Source organism: Choloepus didactylus, chromosome 11, assembly GCF_015220235.1.
Source record: "Choloepus didactylus isolate mChoDid1 chromosome 11, mChoDid1.pri, whole genome shotgun sequence".
NCBI lineage: Eukaryota > Metazoa > Chordata > Mammalia > Pilosa > Megalonychidae > Choloepus > Choloepus didactylus.
In genome coordinates, this window is record NC_051317.1 from 3,661,664 (window position 1) to 3,689,510 (window position 27,847).

At 46.0% G+C, this 27,847-nt stretch overlaps 1 protein-coding gene and 1 long non-coding RNA gene across 2 annotated transcripts in view; one reads left to right on the forward strand and one right to left on the reverse strand.

Moving 5' to 3' along the window:
• The window catches only part of SLIT3 (slit guidance ligand 3), a 621,868-nt gene that overhangs the window by 556,594 nt on the left and 37,427 nt on the right, over positions 1-27,847 (forward strand). The window contains exons 21-26 of the mRNA XM_037798880.1: positions 6,399-6,467; positions 8,162-8,233; positions 8,829-8,900; positions 17,998-18,069; positions 19,244-19,407; positions 22,846-22,970. Of these exons, the coding sequence (XP_037654808.1) occupies positions 6,399-6,467; positions 8,162-8,233; positions 8,829-8,900; positions 17,998-18,069; positions 19,244-19,407; positions 22,846-22,970 (574 nt within the window). The remainder of the gene's footprint in view (positions 1-6,398; positions 6,468-8,161; positions 8,234-8,828; positions 8,901-17,997; positions 18,070-19,243; positions 19,408-22,845; positions 22,971-27,847) is intronic.
• Positions 1-27,847, reverse strand: part of LOC119505948 — a 162,467-nt gene that overhangs the window by 17,310 nt on the left and 117,310 nt on the right. The window lies entirely within an intron of this gene.

Below are 27,847 nucleotides of genomic sequence, written 5' to 3' on the forward strand. Positions count from 1 at the left end.
GTTATGGGGTACAGACAGCAGCTTAATGGAGCCTTTTCCTCCTCTACAATTTCATGAGGATGTTAGACATACATGCAGGAGAAGGGGCTGTGCAATGTCATAAATGACAAGTACAAATGAGTGCTACAGATGGTATGTGCTCTGGAATAGCCTTTAAGAAAGCAAGGGAGGATGTTCCCATGTACCAGGTACTGTACTGAAGTTTTTCATTTATGAGCTCATTTAATCCTCCCAACAACCCTACAAGGCAGGTATGATTATTCCCATTTTGCAGCTGCAGTAACTGAGACTCAGGGAGGTTGAATGATATTTTAAGACAACACACCAGTAAGAAGCAGAGCTCAACATAAGCCTAGGATGATATGACCCTAAGTCCCAACCTAAACCACTATCTCCCTTTGGCAGGACCTAGCTTGTTCAAGACTTTCAATTGACAGCCACAGGTCTCCTTGGACCCTGCCATCTGCAGTTAAGCAGGGAGAAGGAAAGCCCAGATCCCCTGCTACAATGCTCTAGGGACCTGTCAGTGGTTCTGGCTGGGTCTGTCCTGACAGCTGGGCCTTCTCTAGCAATGCCAGCTGCTGCATGCAAAGAGGCCACTGCTGTCTGTGTCACCCATGCTGGGTCGACCCCCAGAGCACTTTATAGGGCAACTGCCCAGCACCAACTACATCTTGCCTTCCCCTGGCTCAAGGAGAGGGACAGAAACATACCTACTACCAGCTGGAGGAAGTTGGCCACACCATTGGAGAGTGGGCTGGCTCTGGGCACAGCAGCACCTATGAGTCCTGGCACAGGTACTGACCCCAAGAAGCCCTCAGCAGATGGCAGCAGGAGAGGACACTTGCAGCTGCCATCGGGCATTCACGGCTGCCCATGGAAGGGACCATGGGAGGCCTGAGCACAGACCCGGAGCTGAGCCAGTCCCCTTCACTCAAGTGTCTACTGAGTACCTACTTTGTGCTAGACACTGTTGTAGGGGCTGTGAGTGTATGAGATAAGGTGCTCAAAGATATCCAAGATTTGGAAGAACCTGGAATCAAGAGAGACAATAAACAAGCTAACCAGTAAATTAGGAATTTCAGAAATCCTCAAAACAGGATTTCTCAGAAAAACAAAGGGGACAAAGGAGTAGAAAAGAACATGTTCTTTAAAGGCCCCAAGGTGGAAAGACCCTAAATTCAAGAAACTGAGAAGGTCATGAGATGGAGCAAATAGAATGTAAAAGAGGATGGTGTGTGTGGAAAGCTTGAGAAGGGACAAGTAGGGCCTTGTAGGCCGTGGTAAGGACTGGTTCGTTATCTCAGGAGAATTGTGGTTGCTGAGGAAGAATTTTAAGCAGGAGAGTGACATGATCTGATTCTCATTTTAGAAATATTCATCTGGAAGAACAATAGAGAATGAACAAGGGGATTGTTACTGAGCTATCAATAATTATATATATTATTGGATGGAGACGTGTGTGTATATGTGTGAATGCATATAAGTATAAATAGTCACAATTGATTGAACACTAGTGTGCCAGGCACTGTTCCAAGAGCTTTCCATACAGTCTCATTTAATCCTCATAGTGACATTTCTAGGTGGCTATTATTGTAAGCCCCATTTTACAGATGAGAAAACCCAAGATGAGAGAGGTTAAGTGGCTTGCCCAAGGTCACACAGCTATTTGATGGTGGAGCCTGGGTGTGAGCCTGGGCCTCCTGACTCCTGTGATGCTCCCGATTGCCTCCGGCCTCTGGTAGAAATCCCAGCCTGCAGTGGGCACTCCTGGAAGGTGACTGCCCTGCATCCCCATCACCACTCAGCAGGTCTGTGAGTTCTTCGTGGGTCACCTGCCATCACCACAAAGCTTGAAACAGGAATGGTGAACATCCATTCACAGAGACCTGTGTGAATTTTCATGCAAGGCAGACGTGACACGTGCACTTGCTCTGGGGTTGAAACAGAGCATTTAAATAGAGGTCAACGCAGAGGTCGATCGACTAGAAATGCTCTGGCAGTTCTAAGGCTGGTGGGGGCAGAGTGCAGGCTTGTGAAAGGGTCCCTCTAGGGGCCTGGGCTGCAGGCTACAGGCAACTGTGGAGTCTGGAGTTTTCATGAAGGGCTTCCCATAAAGAGAGCTTTCTCACACAACCACATCTGCATTTCTGAAGAGAAGCCTTTTGATTCTACGTCTTCTGAGCTGTGATGCCAGGTCACCTGGGACACTCTGCTGAAAGCAGTTTCCTCGCAGCTCCTGCTCTGCTCCTCAGTGCCAAGTGCAGGCCCACCTGGGGAACTCAGGCATCTTCCATCACACAGATGCTATTTCCGGAGCATCTCCTGTTGCCAGAGAGTATATGGGGATGTACAGGTGAGCCAAACAGACATAGTCCTGCCAACACTCACAGAACCACACTAAGGAATGTCACCATGGGGTTAAATGCTGTGAAGAAAAACCACCGAAAGCCTTGGGAAGCTGCAATGTCATCTGTGGGCGTGGGAGATGACACTGGGGGAAATGATGCCTCAGCTGAGATCTGAGCACCTGCAGGATTAACCAGGCAGTGAGGAAGAGGAGGGACCAGCCTGTGCAAAGACCTGGACCCAACAGAACATGGGGCATTCAAGGAAAGGGACAGCCAGTAGAGTTGGAACCAGAGGTCAAGGGAGAATTTGATGTGGGGTGAAGCCAGAGAGGGAGGCAGGGACAGACCACGGGAGGCCTGGTAGGATTTGGGCAGGAGCTGGGTGACCCTCCTCTAATGAGCAGTGAAAGCCACAAGAAGATTTTAAGCAGGGAAAGAGGCTGATCCGATGGGCATAGCATTGATCACAGCCAGGCTGGACCCCAGGGGAACGGGCAGTTTTGGCCCCATAGTCTCCAGAAGCAGCTGTGTTGTATCTCCCATCCTCCAGGGCCCTGAACTTCCCCGTCTCGGGTGGGGGTGCTGCTGGCATGCCTGGATCCCAGTGGTTATTTATGCTTTGATTCAGCTGTTCTGCAAATTTATTTATAGAGCACTTACTTGTGCCAGGCACAGGGCATTCCTTGGGAGCACCATGGGTTTTTATTTTTTTTTAAATCCAGAGTCCTAGGAACAGCCCTTCTCAACATTCGTTCAGTCATTCAAAAAATATGAGCCGTTACTATGAATGGGGATTATGCAATGCACTGGGAACACAACAGTGAACATAGCTAGCAAAAGTCCCTGCCCTTATGGAGCTTACATTCTAATCAGAGGGAGCGAGAAAATAAAATATATAATAAATATATCCTATTGAGACTGAGATGGCTGAAAGTGAAAATTAAGGAGCTCAAATTGGAGAGGTAAAATAGCTCTGGAATCCAACAGATCTGAGTTTAAATCCTGGCTCCTGGGCTCACTCCTTAACTCTCTGAATCCACAAAATGGACAAAACATGTGGCAAAACACTCCCCAGCTCCAGAGGATTAAATGAGCTAAGAGACCAGAGCCTCTCTATCCCAGAGTACTGGGACACATGCCACAGATAATGCTTGTGAGCCTTGTTTTTACTGTTTTGTTATTGTCCTTGTTGGGGTGTTGTCCATGATGTTAGGGAACTTGCCTCAAGCTCCCCAAAAAGCCCAAACCACAGCTGCCCTTCTGATGTCCTGGTCACGGGGCCTCCTGTAAATCTCCCAGCAATGAGACTTGGGGTTTGTGTATTTTGCTCTGGTTTGCATTGTAGATGCCTCAAGTTTGCTAGGAAATCAGAGGAAACAAACGAGAGTGAGAGAATGAGGGCATGTGATAGAATGATCAGTCACCATCAGTCTGAGGTCAGACTTCTTGGCAGCAGCTCTTGGGGTTAATTATTCTTCTGAGGAGAGACTAATTCCACCAGCTCCTGCCTCCAGGCTTCCTCCCTTGCCACACTGTCTGGCAAAACACCCTTCTTTCAGCTTCCCAGAGCCCCGCAATCCCGCCACCCGCACAGAGCCTACCTGCCCAACTGAGAAAGCCAGAACCACCTGCCCTTACCCTATAGCACTTGCTCCTCCCTGCCACCGGCTGAGGCCCTGTTGAGGTACTGAGCCAGCATCCATGCAGAATGCAAAGGCCTGCCTTCAGCTTTTCATCCTGGGGAGGACAGAAGAGTGGATACAGATAAGACATTCCAGAAGCTTCTACCACAGCAGCCTCCTGCACCCAGTCTGCAATGATGGCACCTCGTTGCGCTTTGAGTAACATGACCTTCAAGGCCGCAGCATGATGTGCCCCATTTCCCACTGCCCTCCCCTCCCCCTCCAGACCTCAGCCACCTTGGCCTTCTGCCCCTGCTTCCACACTCCCTCCCACGGGCTGTGCTCTTGCCCTGGGCTCCCCACTCCCCTGCTTTTTGCAAGACATCACCCTTTCCGTCTGCCAGGTCTCTTTTTAAATATCTCCTCCTTGGCACACATCTTTCTGCAGTAGGCCTCTTGGCATTCTCCACCACAGTGCTTTGTTCCTTTCCTTCAAAGCACAGACTGCAATTTGTAATTTCTCTCTCTTTATGCATAGGCTGTCTCTCCCTCTCTCTCTCTCCCTCATTAGATTTCTTAATCATCAGGAAGCAGGGATCATGTCTGTCTTAGTCACCAGAACATACAGCACCTGGCACATTGCAGTCACTCAAATATTTATACCTGAATAAATGAATGCATGAATGAATGCGGCTCCGTTAGCTCGCCTGCCCAAGGGCAGGATCCAAGTGTGTGCAAGGCCGAATATCAGGCTAGATGATCAAGCTCCCTGAAGGCAGAAATGGGGGCCGGTTCATTTTTTATCACCTCCAGCATCTAGCATAGTTCTAGCATAATGAGTACCCAAGAAAAGCATACTACTCCCACGTGCTATGGTCTGCCCGGTGTTCTATGCCATGAGGGTCCCTGGGAGCCTGTGGAGGGAAGAGATTTGCTTGGCCCTAATTTAAGGTCATATACATTCCAACTTGTCCTAAAAGCTACGCCTGGTTTGGTCAGTGACAAACGTACCCATATCCTGTTTTAGCCCATTTCTTTTCTGTTTAATCATTTTGTAGTGGCTTTACTGGATGCCAGGCAGTGAGCTAGCACCTTGCTACTGAAAATGTGTTCTGCATATCACTTGGGAACTTGTTAGAAATGCAGAATCTCCAGCCTTACCCCAGAGCTACTGGATCAGAATCTCCATTTTAGCAAGATCCGGGCTTATTTCATATACGGTAAAGTGTGAGAAGCACTGGGCTAGAACAAGATAGCCCGAAGTAAGCTCTTGCCTCCCAGAGCTTAAGGCAGCACTGGGAAAATGAACAGCAGCAACTGGGCATTGATTGTTATAGGAGAGGAAGCCATGGGAGCCTTTTATTAAGAGAAACTGCCCAGCAAATCATAGCAAGTATTGTAAGCCATCTTTAAAATCTTGCAATTTAGTTCCAAGAGCAACAGAAAACCGGGGAAAACACATGTTCAGCAAAGGGAAGATGGGGTGATGTGGGAATAAATTGTCTTATGTTCCCTCTTGAGGGTAGCAATAAACTTGGTAACGTTATAATTCATGACTGAAGTGAGACTCCCTTCTCTCATTGTAAACTTATATTGCACTCAAGTCTCCAAGGAAGTTGCCTCGTCTTACATGAGCAAGTGTAGGACTCTGAAGTTCAGGCACGTGTAGGTTCAGCCTTTGCCTGTCCAGGAGGAGTGTCCATCTGTTGGGTGCCTCTTGCTCTGAACCCCTCTCCCCAGTCCCTCCTGCCAGGTGAACCCCCTGCTGCAGATCATAGCACACTGCTCCAGGGAACAGAGAGATGCCCCAATTTCCTTGATTTCCAAATGCACATCAGAGATACTCAACAGTGAATGAAGCCTCTTAAGACAAACTTGTGGCTCAGCTCTCACACCACCCTCCAGTAGATAAGTAGAGGCCCTTTGAAACTGTAGTAAAGGTAAAGGACTCAGAGAAAGAAAGATCTAGGTTCAAGGCCTCACTGGGTGACCTTGGACAAGTGTTTTAACACCTCAGTACTTCTGTATCCTCAACTGTGTATCTTGCCACACAAAGTTATTGTGAGGGCTGGGCACAAAGTGAGTACTTCATTTATTCAACAAATATTTATTGAACACCTACTATGTGCCAGCTCCGTACATGGACTTGGAAGATACAACAGTGGGCAATTTTAGACAAGAGATCTGCTGTCATGGACCTGATTAGTCCAGTGGAGAAAAAAATCATTACTCAAGTGATCACACAAATAAATATTAAATGACAAATGTAGTATGTGCATTGATGGGAAAAATTAAAAGAGGGACCTATGAGAGAGTAAAACAGGGTCCTGCCCTAGCCTGGAAATTCAGGGGCAGCATCTCTGAAAAAGTGAAGGTTTTGCAACAGTGTCTCTTTCCCAGGTGTCACTCTGCACCTCTCTTTCAGGTACCTGGAAGGAAACCACTTAACAGCCGTGCCCAGGGAGCTATCTGCCCTCCGACACCTGACACTTATGTAAGGAACCCGGTGTTGGGTGGGACATTTATTCTTCTCTCCTGGGGTAGCTCAGGAAACTGATGCGGAGGGTGAGGGAGAATGGTGCAGGGGGCTGACCCAGCGTTTCAGCACTTTCCTCCCTGGGTGGAGCAGGGAGAGGCAGGCCTGGTATCACTGGCCCTCTGAATCACCTTCCTACTTGGCCTCAGGGAAGGTGGGTGCGCCCCTGACTTTTTGGGGTTCAAGTGGAATTCCTGAGCCCACTCAGTCTCCAGTGTCTTGCAAGCTGTGGCCATACTTAGGTTTCCCCAAAGCATAAATGAAATGGTATTTGTACTTCCTCCTTCTTTAGTTCCTCAGAAAATATCCCAAGTAGATGGTTCTAAATGAGGTTCTCAGGGATGTAGCTGCTACTGGTTCCATGTTTGCAAGACTCAGGAAAATCCCCTGAATGCAGATCTGGGCTGCTGGACAAGGGCAGGGCCCCTGAAGCCAAGCTGTACATGAGCTCTGTCCTTCCACGGCCTCAGGACCTTGCCAAGACAGGACCCATGAGGTGCAAAATAATTCCTTGGGCAAATGGTAATTGAAAGATGCCCCCGACTGCTTAGGGAGGCAGGGAGCCAGTCTGTAAGGGGAAAATGGAGAGTTCTTTTAGAATGGAAGTGTCACCTTTGGGAAAGCAGAGAACCCACGGGGGAAAGTTGGAAGAAGGCCACCTGTCACCTCATTAGGCCTGGCTTCCTAGATACCCCTGAAATCAGCCTCTAGATTAGAGCTTCTCGACCTTGGCACTATTGACATTTTGGGCCAGATATTCTTTGTTGTGGGAGGCTGTCTTGTGCACTGTAGGATGTTTAGAAGCATCCCTAGCCTCTACATACTAGATGCCAGTAGCACACTCCCCTTCAGTAGTGACAACCAAAAATGTTTCCAGTCATTGCCAAGTATCCCATGGGTGGTAAAATTGCCCCCAGTTCAGAACCACTGCTATAGATTAACGGTTCTCAACTTTAGCTGAATATAGAAATCATCCGAGCAGCTATTTGTTTTTAATTCTGATGCACAGGTCCATCCCAGACAAATTAAATCAGAATACTGGGGGGTGGAGCTCAAGCATCAGAGTATTTAAAAGCTCCCCAGGTGATTCTGATCACTGCAACTAGGGTTGAAAACATTGCTCTGAATATTTATCCCTGAGGAGCAGCTGGAGGTTATAATTGGCAGTGGACTAACCCCCAGCAATCTCATTCCCCTAAGAGAGAATCTGATTAGATAGAATAAATGAATGCCTGAAGAGAAGGAAGGTGGGAGGACAGTGAAAGGAAGAATTGATCAGGAAAGAAAAAAAAGCTTTGCTGGTAGAATAAAATGATGACTAAACATGTAATTGGATGATTGAATAGCTGAATGAATAAATGAATGGGTGAATGAATGAAGGATGGAGGGACAGTTGCTTGAATGACTGATTAAGTGTGTAAATGAAAAAATGAATATTTAGATAATGAGTGGATGGGCAGGTGGATGCGTAGACTGCTAAGTGGGTGGGTGGATGCTTAGGTGAGTGGGTGGAGAGATGGTGGGAGGATAAATGGATGAGTGAATGGACGAATGGATGGATGGCCTTGGTGATACTTAGCTGTGAGCTTCTTCAGATGCAGCTGACAGTAAAGCCAAGAATTGTGGTGACCTTTCTATTTCGCTTTTCCTAGAGACCTGAGCAACAACAGCATCGGCGTGCTGACCAATTACACCTTCAGTAACATGTCTCACCTCTCCACTCTGTGAGTACAGTGGGGTGCCCGTGGGCCTGGCAGTACATGGCCTGTGGCTGTCCTTTCCCTCTGCCCCCCACAGTAGAGTACAGTTTCTCTACTCCAGTAGACCTAGGGGCTGTGGTTACCCCAGCATAGGCTAGACCTGAATCCTCAGATGGAAAATAAAGTCAGAGCTCCTCTGTCCAGGCAGTTGGAACCTAATTACTTCTGAAGAAAGCTCACATTGGCGTACATCCCGTAATCTGTGAATTTTCTTTCCCAGTGGAGAGTTTCCCTACACAATTAAATTTTGCTCAGACCCATTTCCTTCCAATTAGCTTGGCATTCACCATTTGACAAGAGAGGGAAATGAAGGAAAAGCTGGTTAGAGTAACCAGCCTGCCACGGGACAGGGGGTGGAACTGGGAACACGACACGTGTGAGTTCGCTGGACTGGTAGGGGCAGATTCTTCTCCCCATGATTGCTAGGATGTGATTTATCAATAGATTCAAACTGGGAGGAGAAAGACCCATTCACTTTGATCATCCACAGTGTGGATGACCCACCCAACAGTAGCTGAGAATCAGAGTGGCAATAGCCCATGTGTCTCCGTTCCCACAGGATCCTGAGCTACAACCGGCTGCGCTGCATCCCCATCCACGCATTCAACGGGCTGCATTCTCTCCGCGTGCTGTGAGTACCCGGGGCCCCGGGTCTCCACTCAGACTTTCCTGGGCATTGGCAAGTGCGTCCCTTCCCCAGTCTCCCTTGTTCAAAGCCCTCTCTGCCTCCTCTCCTGCCTCATAAACACAGCACTGTCCCAGCACCCTTCTTTGCTCAATGGGGTAGCAAGAGCTTATACTTCAGAGTCAGCCAGACCTGGGACTCGGCCCACTACTATTTGTGGGACCTGGAGCAAATTATTCAACTCCTCTGAGTTTCCACTTCTTTATCTGTAAAATGGGATCAATAATACCTCCCTTGTGAGGATTGGGATATGCATTATATTCTGCATTCTAGCTGCAAGCACACAGTACGGCACAGTGGCCACTATTTTGATGATCGTTGTTGGTCACTCTGGCTTCACTCAATACTGTGAGTCTCTGCAAGGAAGCAGAGCTCGCACACCAGAGGTGGCAGGCTGGGAGCCCAGGGGCCCAGTCTGGTTCACAGACAGGTAGTGTTTAGTTGTTCTACAGTGTTTTTTAAAAAGAAAAGTTTTGATAAGTTGCCAACATATAAATATTGGGAGGTTTCTCACGGAAGCCCTACTTTCCACATTCCCCTGGAAAATTTAGAGACCTGGCGATACCAGGGCTGGCCTCTGCCTTCCTGCCCGGCAGCCATGGGGGCTGAGTAGCCCTGTCCCTTTGGACAGAATTATGCAGTCTGCAACCCCCACGCCATGGCCCACCGCACCCCAGTCACCTTACCTGCCTGGCCTTGTCCTACATATGGGTGGAGGGCAGCCCATCGTGGTAGATTAGCTCCAGATAAGAGCCAGGCAGCCAGAGTCCACTTGCTTTCCAAGCCCAGCTCTGCTCCTTGCTAGCTCTAGGGTCTTCTCATCCATAAAATCAGACAAGAATAGTAATTGTCTCACAGATTCTAGTGAGGATTAAATGAGATGCTGTATGTGAGGATTAAATGAGATGCTGTATGTAAAGCACTTAATGCATGCTCTGGCCCACTGTAAATGCTTACTCAATTAATAAACTCATTATTTATTGCTATTCTCACATTAGAGCTTGGGAGAGCAGGAATGGCACCCTCTGCCACCCCCTAAGCCAAGACCCTATTGCCACCTGATGTTTGTACCTGCCTGTCTTGTGCCCATTTGTTGGTAAAGGAGGATCCTTTGAGTGATATTCCCATGAGAACAGAGACTCCAGATACTATGTTCCCCAAATCTGTCAACTTCTTGCCTTTCTGATTATTCCTATAATGACGACACTATTGTTATGGGGCTTTTCATAGCCACTCCCTCATTTAATCTTTGCAATGGAGCTGTGAGGTTGAGAGAGTTATGCCCATTTTGCAGTCGGGAAAACTGAGGCCCAGGTGGGTGAAGTAAATGGCCAAAGGTCTGGCAGGCAGGAAGGTGCAGAATCCAGCTCCCCGACTTAGAGCCTCAGTGACAATAGGCACACAGCACCCAACGAGCCGGTCCATGCCGGCGCTTCCAGGCTGACGTGATTTATCGAAGCCCACAAAACACCCATGTCAGCGACAACTCCCGCCACATGTCATCTGTGCTGTTATTAAAAATCAATTCTACGGGGGCAAAGAAGTGCCTGCACTGACGGTGTGCAATCTGTTATTGTCACTTATTTATTATCCGCCTTCTCTGGGGAGTCTGGGAATGGAAACATCAGCAAAACCATTTCCCTGTTTCCGTTGAGCACAACTGGCAACAGGCACATCTCGTTGGCCGGGGCTGAGGCTGGGCCTGCTTCCCTCTCAGGGGCTCTCTCATTCCTGACCCTTGGTCTCCCATCCCTGTCTACCAGATCTGTGGATGGGTGGCTACAGAGGGTGGGACCTGCCATATTCAATGGGATCTGTGTGCATATGTTCATCTTTACAGTAGCTCTGGTTGGGGGGACTCAATGTGTAAGAGGGAGAGAGAGAGAATGTGGGCCTCTCTGTCTGTCTGTCAGGGTGATGGGCTAAACACCTCTGGCGTGTCACATTTAAGTCTTCCTCCATTACGGCTACTATCATCAGTTCATCAGGAGAACATGTAAACATGCAACAGGCTTGTACTTGCTTCTTGAATTAAGAATTAGTAGGCTTCTAGCATCATCATTCTAGAATCCTGGGATCTTGTAGATTAAAAGAGATCTTAGTTCCTCTCTATGCAACCATCTACCATGGTGGGGAGCAACCATTTTTCTGCTCAAAGACCAATTCAGGAAAAATAAAAATGTTTGTAGGCTACATTTATTTTGATATTTGTATCACTTCTCCCAGTAATTGCACATCTGAGAATTTAAGTTAAAGTATAATCCAAAAGGAGGGAGAGGTTTTGTGCATTCAGATCTTTGTTGCACTGTTATCTTTAGCCTAAATTTTAAATATCATCTACAAGTGCCACAGTGGGGAAATATTTAAGGAAAGCAACCAATGAAGTGCAATTATTGAAAGAAGTCAAGATGAAACCTAGATAACAATGTGGAAATGGAAACATATTTACCACATATCATTACATGGAAAAATAAATTAAATTTGCATATTTATAATTATAACTTAAAACACATTTATGTATACCTATGAAGAAGGACTATAAAGAGATGTGGAAAAATGGAAAAATCATTATTAGGTAACTGTTAATATAAAGTTATTTCTGTAATAAATGAAGGTCAAGTTAAAGATTAATGAGAACAGTAACATATGTACAATTTAGGGGGTTGGGGAAAAAAGCTTTGTTTTTGAAATCAGCAATTGCAATATCTGCAACTGCATTTGAGCATTTGCATATTCTTTCCTAATTTATAAAGGGTTTCATTATTTTGATTCAAATTTCAGAAATGACCAGAGACCCAGGAATTCTAGGAATTTGAGGAGAGAAGGGATATTGGCATCAAGGGTCAGCCCTAGACAAAGGCCAAAAAGCGGTCTGAGGATCAAGAAGAGAAAACAGACATTTAAGAATGTGTGTGTGCACGTGTGTGTGTGCATGCATATACATGTTGATGTATTTGCATTTGTGTCGTGTTTGCATATGTGTACAAATGTGCATGTATATTTGTGTATACATGTGTTTGTGCATGTCCACATGTTTGACCATGTGTTTACATGCATGTGTATTGTGTGCTGTTTGCATGTGCATGGTGTCCATATATGTTTTTGTGTGTGTGTGTGTGCGGGTGTGTATATGTGCATGCATGTGGTACATGTGTGTAGAAGTGGGTGTATGTGTATACATGTCTTTGCATATTTGTGTGCGTGTGAGTGTCTGTTGTGAGTGGTATATGAATATACTTCAGAGAACATGGCAGGAGGGTGGTCAGGAGGCACCGAGTACAAAACATTGTGTGAAAAAATTCTTTTCTTCACTCCTAATCTAAAAATAGCTAGAAAGGAGTATTCTTGTGGACATCTGTGTCTTTCTTGGGGATGTGGGTGTCCCCTGATCTTTGCCTCACAGTGAGTCACATGCCTGTGTGCGTGTGGTCTCGAGTGTCACTCCCTAGCAGCCACCGCTGTCCTCCACGCAGCCCCGAGGCAGCAGAGCCTCCCCAGCCCAGCCGCAGGAAGGCCACCTGGAATCAGTTAGCCCTGGGAGGGCTGTTTCAGCATGTGCTCACGAGTGACTGAGGGGATTATCACTCATCACCCTCAGCATTTTTAGTGCCTAGTCCCTGACGTAAGATTGTGCTATTTACACACATGGAACTGTTCATCACTGCTCTGCCAACTGCATAAATCCCCGCCACAACATCGCTGAAAGGGGTGCCATTTGGCCTTGGCTTGATTACCTTCTGAGACAATGAGCTCACTCCCTTACCAGACAACCTCATTCTATTTTTTTTCTTTATTAAGGTGAGATTCAAATCAGATAAAATTAACCATTTTAAAGTCAACACATCAGTGGCATTTAGTACATTCACAGTGCTGTGCAACCCCTACTTCTGTCTAGTTCCAAAACATTTCCATCACCCCAAAAGGAAACCCAGTACCCATTAAGCAGTCAATCCCCATTCCACTTTACCCCTGTTGCTAGCAACCACCAACCTGCATTCTGTCTCTATGGATTTACCAGTTTTGGCTATTTCATATAACTGGAATCATACAATATGTGCTCTATTTGGCTCCTTTCACTTAACATAATGTTTTTGAGGTTCATCCACATTGTAGCATGTATCAGAACTTCATTCCTTTTTATGGTTGAGTAATATTCCAATAGCTAACACAATTTGTTTATCTCTTCATCAGCTGATTGATATTTGGGTTGTTTCACCTTTTGACTACTATGAATAATGCTGCTGTGAACATTTGTGTACAAGTTTTTTTGTAGAAAAGTTTTCATTTCTCGAGTATATATCTAGGAGTAGAATTACTGGGTCACATGGTAAGTCTATGTGTAACTTTTTGAGGAAACACCAAACTGTTTTCCACAGTGGCTGCACTATTTTACATTCCCACCAGCAATTTATGAGGGTTCCAATTTCACTACTTCCCTGCCAGTACTTTTTCTTTTCTTTTTTTTTTCAAATTATGCCCATTCTAGTAGGTGTGCCCCATTCCATTTTTGGCCAACAGTTGAACACTAGAAAATTCTCCTCTTGAGCCAAAAGGTGACTCCTTTTGTGACTTCTAAACCACACTCCCGGTTCAGCCCTTTGGTGTCACTTCCCTACCCCCCACCCCCCACCCCCAAAAAAAGTTAAAGTTTAGAATTTTAGAAATGGGGAATATTGGAAATTATCCAGCCCAGACTTCTCATTCTCATCTGCAAGATAAAGAGACAGATTCAGGAAGGTTTAGTGACTTGCTCAAGGTCATGCACCTCTTCATCCTTTCCTGAACACCTGCTCTGGGTTAGAAGCTGTGCTCTCAGGGAGCTCATGGTCTAGAAGGGGAAATAGACAAGTAAATAAGTAACCACAATCAAGGTGGTACCTGGCAGAACAGCTATCGGCATCCAAGTGAGAGGCACATGCCCAGTCTTGGCCATCCCAAAGGTTTTCTGAAAGGAAGGTGGTAATCACTGCCTTCTTACACCTTGACTATGTGCTGCACCCTGGGCTAAGGGCTCCACTTACCTTATATTCACTCCTCACTCCAACCCAACGTAGAATATGCCAGTATTATCCCCATTCCGTAGATGAGGAAACAGAGGCTTAGAAAGAATAAGTAACTTGCTAAAATAACACAACCAGTGAATAGTAACTTGAGATTTGAGCCCATGGCTGTTTGCTTTCGGAATTACTCCACCTAACTTCTGCTTCTGGGGTTGAGACTGAGAAGGCAGCAGGAGTTATCTAAGTAGGGATGGGAGTGGAGAGCACTGCCAGCAGGTGAATATAAATTCTATGGACACAGGCCCTGCTGTCAGACAGACGTGTGCATTGGGAGAATTACAAGAAGCTACAGGTGTGGCTGGAATGTGGCATCTGGGATGGGAGCAGGGAGAGATGCAGCCGAATAGCCACATGACGGGTAGAACCATGTATATTAGCACTCCAGCCTAAAAGGAAAGAAACCCAAACCACCATAAGCATAAAAAGAGAATGTATGGACTCGGTCACTGAAAAGTTCCATGGTAGATATTGGGCTGCAGACATGACTGGGTACAGGTGCTCCAAGGATGCTGTCAGAAATGTGTCTCTCCATCTCTCAGCACTGCTTTCCTCTGAGCTGATTTCACTCTCACCACTTTATCCATTTAGGGCACAGAAGATTCCTAGGAGGCTGCAGGTGTATTCTAGCACCTCAAAAGCCCCCAAAAATGAAACCACCTCTACTCCAGTCGTTCCAGAGAAACTCCCAGAAATGTCTCTCATTGGCCCACTTAGGTCACATGCTCAACCTGGACCCAATCGCAGTCACTCTGATTGGCGAGACCTGAGCCGGAGCTCAGCCAGCCAGGCCAAAGCACTTGGCCTGAGAGTAGGGGAGGAATGTTTCCCTAATGCAAGAGGGAGGAACTGTTACAGAAAAAGAGAGGACTAATCCTGAGCAATCCACACCTCTCCAAAAGATATCTCCTGCAAGTAGATACAAATAATGCCTCCATTTTACAGATGAGGAAACTGAGGCACAGAAAGATTAAGTCAGTTGTCCCACCTCTCACAGCTAGTGAGCATCAGAGCAGGGATTCAAACCTAGGCAGTCTGACTCCAGAGTCTTAGTTCTTAACCTGCAGGATACCTGGGAGCGGTTCTACCTTCTCCAAACAGCATTTGCCTACCCCAACCCACATTCAGTGACTAGGATACTTCCTGCCATCTTTTATACAAACTGAGCTCCTGGGGACTCAGAGACCCAAGGTTCAGTCAGCCCAGAACTGACAAGAGATGGATATGCCCTGATGTTGCTATAATGTTGCCCTCATCTGCATCCTAAAATTCCCAAGTTTGCCTTTAACATTCTGTAAGAGTCAGGAGGGACGGGGCAGTGAATGAGTCCCAGGAATTTAAAGATGAGTCATTGGAGAGTTGCTTGCCAGCCCCAGCCCCAGTGAGGTGTAAAGGAGAAGGGGAGGGAGGGATAAAGGGGCATTGCAAATGCTTCCTGGGAGGGCTTTTGTTGCACTTTCCTAACATCATTCAATATCGTTGCTTGACATGCAAGATTCTTTCTTTGGGGACCAAACCAGGAGCGAGAACCTGCAGTGTAGACAGATTTCCTTAGGTTGTCCCAGTAAATTACAGCCCCATTACTCTGCGGTGTATAGCAATCTCAGTGGCCCAGCACATAATAAATGGGAGCGAAACTTGCAGGAGCCACAGCACCAAAGCTGCCTTTGGATCACTTGGTCTTTTTAAATTAGCGCTTTGTGCCTCTCCGGGGCCCAAGCTTCATTCGGAGATGATTAACAACAGGGCTGGGTGCATTTGCAAAACAGCAAGCAGCCATGAAGTCATCCAAGTCAATAACAGGCAAGGGCTGGTATGATTCATAAATAACCACTGGAATTAGAGACTAAATGATGCTGATAAAAGTGTTGGGAAGTGCTTCCAGCCTTTCTTATTGGGTAGGTGAGAAGCCACCAGAACATTCTTTGAAGGACTGGTTACCTCTTCCAGCTACCTGAAATTGAGGACCACTTTTACCCTGCCCCTCAAGGAACTGTGAAGGGGAAGGAGGAGGAGCTGGCAGTGATGAGGGTGACAACTGAGAACAAGTATAAGGAGGAGGAGGAGAGGAGAAATTGTGGGAGGAGGAAGATGAAGTCTTAAAGCAATAGGAGAAACCTTTCTAATCCCTTGCTATTCAAAGTGTGGTCCATGGACCAGTCACACCAGCGTCACCTGGGGGCGTGTTAGAGATGCAGAACCTCAGGCCCCACTCCAGACTTGCTGACTCAGACTCTCTGGGAATGGGGCTGAGGAATGTGCATGTTTACCGGCTTCAGTGCTCACTCAATTGGAGGACCACCATTCTTTATTAAGTGTAATTAAGCCCATATCTCTATTTCAGCTAAAGACCTAAGGCAGGCTGACATAGGCTAAAAGGAAAACCAAAGAGCAGATCCATTACTTTTTATTCTGTTTATACTTAATTACTTAAAATCCTGTTTACATATCCATGTTGACACTAACCATCTCTTTGTTTAACTAGGCCCCCCTACCTACATTAAAATTATTACCCCTGACCGTTAAAGGTCCTTTATCATCAGCAAGATGGTGGTGCCTATCAGTCACTAAGAAAGCATTTGAGTTTCTGTGAATTTCACCCACCTGGCGTTTCACAGGCCAGCCCCAAAATGAGTCATCAGTTTGGAGATTTTCTTTATTTGCTCATGTTGTCCCCTGAGTGGCAGAATAGTGTTCATTCAATCTTTGCATGGGCCCATTCTGCAAGCATTCATTGAAAGCTCAGAATATGCCTCCATTTGGCAAGTGAGAATAACTCCTAGCTACGTCCCAGGTGACGCTGGTGTGACTGGTCCATGGACCACACTTTGAGGGAGCTCCCTACTTTGCAAGGGAGAGTGGCATTCTCTGATTAAAGCCAAGCAGGTTGCCTGGCCTCTTGGACATACTGTTGGAAAATGCACTCCAGTGCACACAAGTACCAGACCCGTGTATGTGAGCGGCCCAGGCCAAACTCTTTCCCATAAAGATGAGTGTCCACTGGAGTCTCCCCAGGAGCCAAGTGCCCCCTTCCGTCTATAACCTGGGCTGGGATTTGGCAGCATTTCTCAATTCACGTAAAATCTCTTTAGATGAATAGGAAGGAAACCAATTTACTGAGCTCCTTGATCTCTACCAGACATTCTTTCACAAAATTAATAATTCACAAATATTAGTAATGATTACTCATTTGGTACTTAGAAAATACCAGGCTCTGTCTCTACATGGATTAATTCATCTACAGTAACCTAGTGTAGCAAACCTTACTGCTTTCATCCCCATGTTATAATGGGAAACTGAAGCCCAGAAAGGGTAAGTAACTTTGCCCACAGTCACACAGCTGGTGAGAGGCAGAATTGGGGTGTGATTGCAAACAGCCTGGCTCCCAAATTTACACTGTTAACCACAATTCTTCCCATTATCTCTGAATCCTCAAGGACTCTAGTAGGAATATATGTCTCTCCATTTCTCAGATGCAAAAATGCTCAGGAATGAATATGTTTCGTTAATTTTCTTGTGGTATGGTAGGAGCATATTGGAAGCAATGAAGGTATTTCAGGATATTTGTTTTTCCTATTCCTTAGCTTTGTTTTGTTTGGAAATGTGTTTTTTTGTTGTTGTTGTTTGTTTGTTTGTTTGTTTTGATAGATAAAGTTAATTTAAAGAAACAGATGTCCAGAAAAGTGAAGTGACTTACCCAATATTCCACAGCTAAAAGGGACTGATTTCTGATTCTATCCTAGATCTGTTGGAGTCAAAAGCCCACCTTTTTCCTCCCCAAACCCTCTACCCCGTACGTCCCTGCTGCTGAGCTGGGCATAGAAACATTCATGAACCTACAGGGAATGAGGCAGCAGCTGCTGCTGCTGGCAATGGGGCTCTGAGTAAAACTGCAGACAGACTGGACCAGGTTGGTGACTGGGAGAGTGTGCAGACTTCAGAACTGCTACTGGTTTTAACCTTCTGCTCTGTGCCTTCTGCTTCAGGACCCTCCATGGCAATGACATTTCCAGTGTTCCCGAAGGCTCTTTTGGTGACCTGACATCCCTTTCTCATCTGTAAGTCACCACGTCTCTCCCCAACGTGCATCCACTCAAAATGGAAAATCATTATAGTGCCAGATGACAATGTCATCACTGTTAGCATGTTGATATATGTTCTCTAGGGGATGTATGTAGTGTGCTTTATAAAAACATACTCACATTGTGCACATTGTCATGTTCCCTGATTTGGATGACCTTCAAAAGCATATCAATTATGTAAATTATGTAAATATGTAATAAGAACTAACATAAAATATGTGCTAAACACTTTAGATGAATTATCTATGTCTTACTACAATAAGGCCATTTTATCCCCTTTTTATACACAATAAAAGCATATATTTCTGACTCCAAAGCAGATATTCTTACCAGTCTGCACTCTGCCTCAGGTATCCCCTTCCCATTTTACAGAGGGGAAACTGAGGCCCTGAAATACTAGGTGACTAGCTAATCACCTCTCAAGCCAATGAGCCACTGGACTAGAACCCAAGTTCCCTAACTCCCAGGCTAGACCACACTCCCCTACATCAAGGATCTCTTTTTCAAGTCCCATACGTCTATAAGTGAATATCTTTGAGTTTATCCTCCAACTATAAGTGAAAATCTTTGAGTTTATCCTCCAACTATGTCTATCTATCTAGCTAGCTAGCTACCTAATCTCATATTATTTACATGCACTATAATACTAATATGTGTATATTATAAAAATTTTGAAAATAAAAAATCTGAAGAATACAATAAAAATATCTTCACTGGATATGTCCCTCCCTCTCTGTATTTTCAAGCTGTGTGATCTGAAGCTCCTTCCTAAGTCGCTGGGTATCAAAACCTCTCTGCAGAGTACATCCCCCAGTGGACCCTTTAGTAGGACAAGGGAGCCAGACAACCAGATAGCCAGAGGTCCAGGAGGCTTCCTAGAGCCTCTGGAATTGGGTGTTGAGTTGAGGATTGAATCTGACGAGGTCATGTGTAAGCAAAGCCTCAGAGGTGGGAGGGAGCTTGGGTAGGGGTTGAAGCATTTGCTATTTGGAGACACTGACTTTTACAAGACTGTTTCTCTCCTCCTCCCCATGTCAGACACCCCCAAACTAGCCAAAGTCTGAAAATTCTGATTTTCCTGAGAGCTAAGGGTAGGGAGCCTATAGGCTAAGCTGGGCTGGACGCCCTGACATCCCATTCTGCCTCCTAGGGCGCTGGGAACCAACCCACTCCACTGTGACTGCAGTCTGCGTTGGCTGTCCGAGTGGGTGAAAGCGGGGTACAAGGAACCTGGCATTGCCCGCTGCAGCAGCCCCGAGCCCATGGCCGACAGGCTTCTGCTCACCACCCCCACCCACCGCTTCCAGTGCAAAGGTAAGTGTTGGCCAACCCCTCCCTACCCTTCCCAGCCCCTCACAGGGTCTGCTCAGTCTCCACCAGCCGGGCAGAGCTGGGCATCACAGCAGATAGGACTTCTGTAAAACCATGACCCTATCTCTTCCATGGATTACACAGAGACTCGGATGCTGAAACTGATGCAGACCTGCATCCTACTATCCATTTGTCATTCTCTCCCTCAAGTCCCTCTGCTGGCATTTCCACGTATTTCCTCACTGACTTCTTTCTGCACATATTTTTGCATAGTTGAGAAAATCTTTGGCCTACATTGTTCAGCCATGAGTGTTTTCTCATTTTACTGCAGCAGACTTGGCATATGTGATTTTTTTATTGACTACGTCACCATAATAATAACAAACTACTGCTGAGTTTAGTGCCTCTTATTATGTGGCAGGCACTACGTTGAATGCTTTTTCATATATTATTTCATTTAGTTCTCCAACACCTCTATGGGGCAGATTTCCACCATGACTCGTTTAACCGTTTTCTGGTTTTGAACCTTTGGCATATCCACATCTTTTGCCATTGATACATAAAAGTCTTTCTCTATTTAAAATTATACTCTTAGATAAGATTCAAAGAAGAGAGATTACTGAATCAAAATATACAATCATTTTTAAGGTGTTCACACAGATTGCCAAATTGATTTCCAAAAGGGGTTGTAACCAACTTACATTCTCAATAGCACCATTCAAATGCCTTTTTCACTAAATTCTCACATTAGTTTATCTTACTTTTTTTTTATTAGAGCAGTTGTAGATTTACAGAAACATCATCAGTTAAGTGCAGAGTTTCCATATATCCCCCCTCACACACACACTTTTCCCTATTATTAACATTTTGCATTAGCGTGATACCTTTGTTACAATGCACTAAACAAACAATATTGTTATAATTATGCTATTAACATTAGTCCACTGCTTCCATAAGGGTTCACTCTGTGTTGCCAAGTTCTATGGGTGTGTGTGTGTGTGTGTGTGTGTGTGTGTGTGTGTGTGTGTAATAACTTATATACAGCCTAAAATTTGCCTTTTAATCCCTTTTCACACATACAATTCAGTAGTATTAATTACTACCCAAAGTTGCATCTCCAGCCCCATCATCAATTGCCAAAACTTTTCCATCACCCCAAACAGAAATTCCATACCAACCAAACATTAACTCCTGTTCCGGTTTGCTAATGCTGCTGTTTTGCAAAACACCAGAAAACGATTAGCTTTTATAAAGGGGATTTGTTTGGTTACACAGTTACAGTCCTAAGGCCATAAAGTGTCCACAGTAAGGCATCAACAACTGGGTATCTTCACTGAAGGATGGCCGATGGCGTCCAAAAACCTCTGTTAGCTGGGAAGGCACGTGGCTGGCATCTGCTTGCTCCCAGGTTGTGTTTCAAAATGGCATTCTCCAAAGTGCCGGCTTTTGACGACTGTCTTCAAAATGTCTCTGTAAGCTGCAGCAGCAAGCTCCTTCTGTCCAAACCCTTATATAGGGCTCTAATAAACTAATCAAGGCCCACACTGAATGGGCGGAGCCACACCTCCATGGAAATTATATAATCAGAGTTATTGCCTACAGTTCGGTGGGTCACATCTCTATGGAAACAACTTAACACTGATAAGTCTGCCCCCACAAGATTGCATCAAGGAACATGGCTTTTTCTGGGGGACATAATATATACAAACTGGTACAAGTCCCCATTCCCCTCCCCACCTTGGCCCCTGTTAACTTTTATTCTAGTTTCTGGCTTTATGAACATGCATATTCTGCTTATTTCATAAAAGTGAGATCATAAAGTATTTATCCTTTTGTGTCTGACTTATTTCACTCAAAATGATGTCTTCAGGGTTCACCCATGTTGTAGGATTCATCAGAATGTCATTCCTTTTTTACTGTCAAATAATATTCCTTTGCATGTCTATATTTATCTTACTTCTTAATCATTACTATTCAATAGGCAAAAAAAATGTATTTCCTTTTATTTTGTCTGTTTTTATTATTGGGGAAACTGAGTTTTTCTCAAAAATTTATTTTCTATTTGCATTCCACATTCACCCGTTAATGTTCTTTGCTCAATTTTTAGAGCCTTAATATTTGTTTTGATTTATTGATGTGCTTTAATTACCATTTAATATATTTTTCTATATTATATTTTAAACTGAAGTAATAGGGAAGACATTTTGGCATCATTAAATTGTCCCGGGATTCAGGTAAAACCCCCTAAGTCTTTGTTGTGTCCTGTACCTCTGCAGAAAGCAGGAAAACGTTCAACTGACTTTAAGCTAATTTTTAACTTTCCTTCTCTTACTTATAAGACATCAGAGTTGACATTAAAGAGGCCCAACCAGCCATGGAAGAGTGTTCTCAGTCTTGGCTGCACATCTTGGAATGACCTGAGGAGTTTTAAAAATTACTGATGCCTGGTCCCACCACAGAAATTATGATTACGTTGGCTAGGTTGTAGCCTAGGCATGGGGATTTTTTTTAAATGCCTTGGCTGGTTCTAGTTTAAGGTGACCAAATTTGTCCTAGTTTGCCCAGGACCTTCTTGGTTTTTGCACTCAAAGTTCTATGTCCCAGGAACTACCCAAGACCCAGACAAACCAAGACAATTCTAGTAGGAAGTCAGGGCTGATGCCACTGGTATAGGCTCCCAAGCAGGCCATCCTCTTTGCCCCACCCACAAATGGTCAGACTCACGTGGGGTTAATCCCAAGCCAGTCTCCAAATGGATGACTGTTATCCCTGGGTGCATTTCCAGTCCTGACATTAAATAGGGCGTGCTTTTTCAGCAGTATGCAGCCCCCTTTGCGAAAAGCTGTGTGATGACGTGACCTCCTTCCAGCCCTTGCAGCTGAATAGAATGGGGCACAGTCAAAACTGTCAGGGATGCAAAGTATCCCTGCCACGTGCTCTGGGGTCATCCTTTACTTCCTCCCGCCCATTTAAGGGTTCTGCAAGGAGGACTTCCTCTCTGTGCCGTAGCCCGGGCACTGTGCCCTCTTTAGTCTGGCACACACTGTTCGGCAGGGAAGGGTGTCTGGGGGAGGATGAATGACAGGTCCACATCAGCCTGGGCTCAGAGCTTCCTGGAATATGAGAAGATGCACAGGGTGTTTCCAATTATGGTGTGTTGTTTGCAGGATTAGCACTAAAATCAGATCATGCTAATTACAGTAATTGATTTGACTGCAGAAGTGCTTCTGAATGATTTTTCCTCACTGGGCAATGGCTGAATTAATGGGACTCTCCCTGGACTGGATGTGCTGGCTGAGGAGGGCCGGCTACCCTCTGGGCATGGAGATGGGGAGGAGCTGACAGCTGGGTAAGGAAAAGGACAGAGCAGAGAGGAAGGGGAGATGTGACAGTGACCGCACTAGGTGACCTGCCACCAACACACTGTGGCTTTGCCTCCAGGGCCAGTGGACATCAACATCGTGGCCAAGTGCAATGCCTGCCTCTCCAGCCCATGCAAGAACAACGGGACGTGCAGCCAGGACCCTGTGGAGCTGTACCGCTGCGCCTGCCCCTACAGCTACAAGGTAGGGCAGGAGGCCCCGCATCCCCACCATTCAGGCCCCAGGCTCCTCCTCCTGCCCTAGCCCCAGGGGTGTGCACTGTGCCCTGCTGTGACCCTCACTTCTCCAAGGGCTGTCTGGACAACCCCACTTCCAGATCACCCCAGAGAGGTGAGTAACGCTTCTGCTGCCCGGTCATGTCATGTGCTGGCCAATCAGAGAGGACATGATTTAGTCTTGACATCGACCCTCTGAGTTAAGGAGGAAATGTGTTTTCTTTGTGAAACATGGAGAAATTAAATCTCAGAATTTAAGTGCTGATAAAGAGAGGCATCCCTTGAACCCACTGCCTTACTTCCCTTCCAAGGGTATCTCCAGATCCCTCCCCACTCACCTTTTTTTATCCCACCCCTAGCCCCACTCCCCCCACCAGTTCTGCCCTCAGCCAGTCCTGAAATATTGTTGTTTCCAGCTTGATAAGGATACAGGGATGGGGGGTCAGAAGGCCTGGAGGCTGCCAAATCAACCCACACTGCCGCAGGCTCAAAGGTCAGCCGGCAAAGGGATGGAGCCCCCAACTCTCCTATATGTCATCTCCAGAAATCCAGAAGAATTCCAGAGCAATCCTTCCCTCCTTTCCTTTCACCCAGAAGCATCTGGAACATGGTATATGGACTAGGTCCCAGGCACTCTGGCATTTTACTCACTTTTTCCTTTTAAATACCCCCTGCCCCAGTCAACCACCACCAATCTCCAAACCTATAAGGAAGGTCTTGTTTAAATCCCATTTTTACGGATGTGGAAACTGGGCCTCAGATGGTTGAAAGGGCTGGACTCAAGGTCAGGTTGGGATTAGGACCCAGAACTGCACAATACCAAAGCCCAAGCCTTCTCCCCTGGAGGGTCTCCTGAGCAGATGAGGCCCCTGACTCTGCCTCACTGGGGTCAGCAAAGCTGTGGCTTCATCCTCTTCCCCAGGACCCTCCCAGCTCCCCAGATTCCAGCCGACCGAGGGTACCCATCCAAATGCCCTGGGTAAGCCTAGAGTTTCAAGACAGACCCCCAGGCCATCTGAAACACAGGCACCCCCCAGCAGGCCAGTGTGAGTCTGATACAGGCTGAGGGAGGGGTGCTCTGGCATCCCTAGATCTCCTGGCCCCAGGGGGTTGTGTGTTTGTAGTGATAAGCTTGAAAGGCAGACTCACTCTGAGAACTGGGAACGGCTACCTGGTCGGTTTCTCAGCTGTGGCCTCTGCTCCAGCAGGCAGTGTCAGAGCTCCACCTATGGGCTTGGGACAAGAGAGCCAAAGGATTCCCTTTGCAGCCAGCCAACCAGCCCTGCCCCGGGGAGCCCCTAACTCACCAGAGTTACCCAGACCCACAAACCCTACACACATACCTTACATACACACACACACACACACACACACACACACACACACACACACACACGACTATTAGCAGAGGAAGAACGATGACTCAGCCTGTGGAATTAGAGAGACGTTTGGGTTCCAGCTCTGTCGTTTGCAAGCTCTGTGACTCTACCTCAGACTTCCTACCTGTAAAGTAGGACAAATAAACCTAGCTCATAGACTCTCTGTGAGAATCAAACATACAATAACGTATGGAGTGCACCTAGGATGACCCTGGCATTCAGCATGCACTCGGTAAGCCAGCCTATTGCTACTTTCCACCTACAACTACACGTTGGTCCCTAATCTCAGGGTGTGGGATGGGCTGACAGTAGCAGGTTGTTTGTTGCTGGTTATACCAGAGATTACTTGTCAATGACACTGTGAACTATCAGGTTGTTCTCCTAAAACTGTGAACTGTCAAGTTCTCCTAGTCAGTTCTAGAACTATCTGTAATGTGCATTTATAACATTCCCAATTCCATAATGTATAATCATCTTTTTAAGCATCCGCTGTATGTCAGGCAGTCCACTGGGACCTTATGTGTTTATTTTGTCCTTTAACTTTTATTACCACCTTATAAAATAGGCAGTATCACGCCTATTTTAAAGGTAAGGTAATCCTCCTCCCATTCTGGGTCTCACTTCCTTCTCTTTAGAATAGACCTGATTCTGAGAGTAGTGGAGCTGGATCTGAAACCCCCTGCTCCTGCCAAATATACATGACAACACCACAATCCATGGCCTGGCAGTCAGCATCAGAGCAAGCTGTGATCCACAGGCTACTGGAGGATAAGGCCCCTGGTTCAGAGCTTGTGTACAAGATTCTGAACCTCTTGTAGACTTTAGAAGAATCTGAACAGAGATTTTGACTTTTGGGAACCTCCTGAGGCCCAGGCAGGTCCAGAGCATATTGTGATGATGGTGATGAAGATGATAATAACAACATCAGTCATGTTAGCAGCATTTACTGAGTGTCTACTGTGTAGTAAATCAGGTACATTCACTATCTTGTTTACTCCTCGGCCCTAGGTGGCAGGTCCTAAAATGACCCTCACTTTATAGTTGAGGAAACTGAGGATAGGAAGTGAAGGAACTGGGATTCAGAACGCAGAGCCGACTCATTCCAGAACCCATGCTTTGGCAATGGCATTTACTGCCCATGATTTCTGGGGCTGAGGGAGAGGGTCCCCAGCCATTCAGGATCTGTCAGAATCTCCAGGGTAGAGACAGAAGGGTGTGGCAGTGGAAAGAATGCCAAGCAGGAACCCCTGGAGGCCCCAGTCCTGGTGGCAGCTCTGTTCCTTCCTGACTGCATGACCTTGGACGGCTTTCCACTCTCCTCCCTCCCTGCCCCATCCCGTCTCCCCTTCCCCATCTCAGTTTCCTCAACTGTGAAAATGGAGCAGTTTGGACCAAAGAGCTCCTTTCATTGTGGATTGCATCACACACCCATCCTGAGCTTGTTTTCCCCTGCTTTCCTTCCTGCGGGAGCTGGAGTCCACCCAAGCAGAACTACTGAGGTTCTGGGTGAGTTGCTATGTTGGCAACAATCATCAGACACCCACAAAACCAAGCTTTGAGTTCAGGCATTTATCTAGCTGTTTCCCAGTGTCTCAACTTTTCCACCAACTGGCTGCATGACCTTGGAAAGCCACAATCTTGCAAAAAATCAGAAGACCAGCCACTGTTTAATGTTTAATAGCAGCCAAGGTTCATAAAACTATGACATAAGTTTTATTATTCTCCTTTGACAGATGAGGAAACTGAGGTTCAGACAGATCAAATCACATACCCATGCTCCCACAGCTAGGAAATGCATGAGCTAAAAGCAGAACCCAGCTATCTCGTTCAGGAAAGTCTATTCTCTTAACCACTCCATTAGTCACTGATCCTCACTAAGCCTCACTTTCCCCAGATGTAAATGGGAATAACAGTACTCACTCGCAGAACTTTTGTAAGGATTAAAAGGGGTCATGTATGTGATCTGTCAACTTCAGTGCCAGGATTTGGTAGACACTTCAAAAAGGGTGCTCTATTTTGCAACTATTCTGAGATCTGGAGAGATAAAATACATTAGGACCTTGTTTTACATGAACTCAACACACACAAATTCAGGTAAACATGATTGGCAATTGGAAAAAATAAAAGCAGAGAGAGAATTAAGGTTTTAAAAAATTATTTCTATGATTAATTTTGTTTACTTATTGTTACAAGTGTCTTTATTTGCCTTATATATTTAAAAAATGTGTGATAGGTATGTTTGTATAAGAAATCCTCGTTAAATAATGGGGTTCACTATTATGAGCACCTATATAGAGCCAGTGGCAGGGTGGTGCACAGTGGGGGGGGTGGGGAGCAGAATGCTGACCCAGCCAGGGTCTCAGGCAACACCCACCCCCAGCTCACAGATGTCAGGCACCTTCCCCACCCCACCCCCTTGGCCACTGCCAATTTTTTTCCTCTGGGGGAGGAGACAGAGAGACCTTGGGGGTGGTACAGGCTGCTGGGGTGCACACAAGAAAGAGAAATAAAATTTTAAAAAACTACTTCTATGATTAATTTTGTTTACTTATTGTTACCAGAGTGTTTATTTGCCTAATTTATTTTAAAAAATGTGTGATAGTTATATTTGTTTCAGAAATACTTATTAAATAACGGGGTTTGCTATTACGCACAATTTTCAACTTACACAAAGTGTCTTGGAATGTATTGCTCACATAAAACGAGGTCCTACTGTATATATAGGTAGGCTGATTTTTTTTGTCAGCCGTTTATCTTCGTGCCCCTATGATCAGGGTCTTGGAACTGTGCTTCTCAAACTTTAATCTGCACACAAATCACCTGGGCATCTTATTAGAATGCAGATTCTGATTCAGTAGATCTGAGGTCAGGCCTGAGATTCTGCGTTTCTAACAAGCTCCCTGGGATGCCAGCGCTACTGGTCCCAGACCACACTTTGAAGAGCAAGGTCTTACAGCAGCCCTTTTGGCCCTATCGCAGAAAAAGGTTTCCAGCAGGGATAGCTGTGTCCAATCTTCTTTAGAGAAAGCCGGAAGCCCCAGCCACATCCTTCACGCACATATTGGGCGGGAGTGGAATCAGGAGGAGAACTAAAGAATGTCATGTATCTGGTGGATTTGAGCACAAAGAGGCTGGAAAGAGTTGAATCGAGCCAAACTGCCAGTCATTGGCAATTTGTTGACATGTACATGACAGGCCCAATTACCATGTCATCAAGGGGTGGGCTCTGCCTCCTGGATTTCTGTGCTCTGCATTAAGGGGCTTAAGGAGACTCCACCACCACCACCATCTCCAGGGGAAGATCCCGCCTGGATGCCTGGTTCTGGAGAGTTCCCCAGAGCAGAGAGGGAAACCCTGCCCAGAGCTTCTCAAGGTTTCCTTTTCCTTGTCCTGCCCTTCATGGCCCAGGTCTCTGCCACCCCCACACTCCTGAACTATTTGCACCAACCAAAAATCAGAAAAAAGC